The sequence below is a fragment of the Conger conger genome, chromosome 8 (assembly GCF_963514075.1).
Source record: "Conger conger chromosome 8, fConCon1.1, whole genome shotgun sequence".
Taxonomy (NCBI): Eukaryota; Metazoa; Chordata; class Actinopteri; order Anguilliformes; family Congridae; genus Conger; species Conger conger.
In genome coordinates this window covers 59,108,614-59,110,718 of record NC_083767.1, presented here as the reverse complement: position 1 = coordinate 59,110,718, position 2,105 = coordinate 59,108,614, and the positions used below count along the sequence as shown (strand labels likewise).

General features: G+C 43.9%; 1 protein-coding gene across 1 annotated transcript; it reads right to left on the bottom strand.

Annotated features, from left to right (window-relative positions):
• Window positions 1-206: 206 nt before the first annotated feature.
• Window positions 207-1,893, bottom strand: msmp1 (microseminoprotein, prostate associated 1). Its single transcript, XM_061250717.1, has 3 exons — window positions 1,791-1,893; window positions 1,272-1,380; window positions 207-375 (listed from the first exon to the last, which is right to left on the bottom strand). The coding sequence occupies exons 1-3, from the start codon at window positions 1,891-1,893 to the stop codon at window positions 207-209; spliced, it is 381 nt and encodes a 126-aa protein (XP_061106701.1).
• Between the last annotated feature and the right edge of the window lie 212 nt (window positions 1,894-2,105).

Here is a 2,105-nt window from a genome sequence, read left to right as displayed (position 1 = left end):
ATACATTTTAAAATATTTTTTTTACATAAAGTGGCCCCATCTACAGCTCTCAAAGAGAAAGTCTCATCAATTTTTCAACACTGCAGCATGTGTGGTTCTATACTTTTGAAATAATAATGGTTACATTTCCTCTAGACATTCCAGGTGAAGTGAGGACCAGGCGTCGTGTGTATGTGCCCGCGTGCGTGGGTAGGATACTGGGAGGGTTACCCTCCCAGCCTGGTGTTGAGTGATCCGTGGCTTGGGTCCAGGTTACCCTCCTGTCCCGGGAAACAGGGCAGCCGGGGGTCCGCTCTCTGGACGACAGTCACCTTGCAGGTCTCCGTCTCCACTCGAACCTCGCACCACGCTGGGAAGTCCACCGGCCGCTGGAGCCTGCAGAGAGAGAGCGAGGGGAAGAGGAAGAGTGTGATGGAAAAGCAGAAGGGGTCATTGTTCTCGAACATCAGTGCCGAACACAGAGTAGTGTGCCTCTTGCCGATAATGGCACCGCTTATTTGGTCTTTCCAAGAGCAACGGCGCACACTGGCTACTACTGTAGTTTGGTGAGGTCGGTACATAAGTTATTTTAACTGCCAAATCTGGGGACCCCAGAAACATCATTGCAAAAATTGCCTTATCAAGTTTGGAAACTTGTTCAGGAAAGTAGTACTCCAACTAAAGCCCTTCATCTGCTCACTTGGCCTTATGCAAGTGTTCACAGTTTATATCTGTTGACAGGCAAATGTAAATCATTCCTTGCTCACTGGTATCCTCCCCTTGGCACTAAAAAGTGGCGTCATGAAACCTGTTCTAAAGAAGAGAAACCAAGACCATTTAGCACTCAACAATTTTAGCCCCATTCAAATCTTTCGTTTTAAGCAAAATCATTAAAAAACGAGTTTTTAGTAAGTTCACTTTTTACCTAAATTTGAACTATTTTACAGAAATTCCAATCCTTCAAGCTAACCATAGCAGATACAGGGCTAGTTAAAGTTGTAAATTACCTCAGAATGAAGAGGGATAATAAGAAACTCAATTTTAATACCTCTTTCAAAGCCTACAAAAAAGTGTATACTGTATTCTTGTTTTTAGTCCTTTAGTTTTTATGCCCCTTTCAATTTCCTGTTTCACTACTATGGTATATATATTTATGTGTTTGTGTTTTTCTGCCTGAATTTGTTACTTGTACGATATCACTGAGAACGTAGTGTGACTTCCAGGTAAAATAAAGGCTAAATTAAATAAATAAATAAATAAATAAATAAATAAATGAATAGACGGGTACTCACATTTCGCAGCAGCCAACGCCCATGGGGTACAGGCAGGTACAGTGGAGGCACCCGCTCTCTGTCCAGGCTTCACCGAGGGAGTAGTGCTTCCCCCCGTACTCACACAGCGCTAAGAGAGCACAACACAACATACACTTTACTCATCAAGCCAACTGGGGAATGATGGCTCTACCGGGAAAAACCAAAGATGTACATAATAAAGCCTAACCTGGGGGCCAGTCTTTTTCAAACTGATTATTAAAAAATGGCAATTATACTGCACTGTACATTAAACACACACACACACACACACACCCTAAATAGAGGAAAAACCTCTCGAATCATGCAATAACTGTCTCAGCTGGATTAACAGCTGCAAAATGTATGAGGGCAATCAGTATATCTTATTTGGTAAAAACTAGTGTACTATTTAATACTGTAATAGTTTAATAGTACACACTAGTGTACTACTTTTGTCAAAGTTTGAATAAAATGCCTTGCTATGTAACAGGGTTTAGAGCCACAAACTGGGTATCTCACCTTGGGCGTTGAAGTGGCACTGGGTGGGCACCGCCAGGCAGTTGCTCATGAATATGCTGCCTGCCAGGAGAGCCAAGGTCCAGTGTCCTGCCATGGGCTCCATGTTCTCCTCTCTCTAAATCCCTCTCTCGCCTCGAACACCAAAATTTATACCCCCCAAAAACATTAATGAGCCGGGCACAGCCCCGTCGCAACACGGGGTAGGCGTTGAAGGTGGGGGAGTTCCGGGGGGGTGCCAGAGGAAAAGAGCCTGTGCCTTGGCACAACTTTGGTCATCTGGAGAACATAATTCTCTGCTCCAATGGGCATAACCTC

Coding starts and splice junctions, on each gene's coding strand:
- msmp1 (XM_061250717.1), bottom strand. CDS start 1,893: ATGGAGCCCATGGCAGGACACTGGACCTTGGCTCTCCTGGCAGGCAGC. Junction 1,381..1,790: donor GTGCCACTTCAACGCCCAAG/GTGAGATACCCA, acceptor GTGCTCTCTTAG/CGCTGTGTGAGTACGGGGGG. Junction 376..1,271: donor GGCGTTGGCTGCTGCGAAAT/GTGAGTACCCGT, acceptor CTCTCTCTGCAG/GCTCCAGCGGCCGGTGGACT.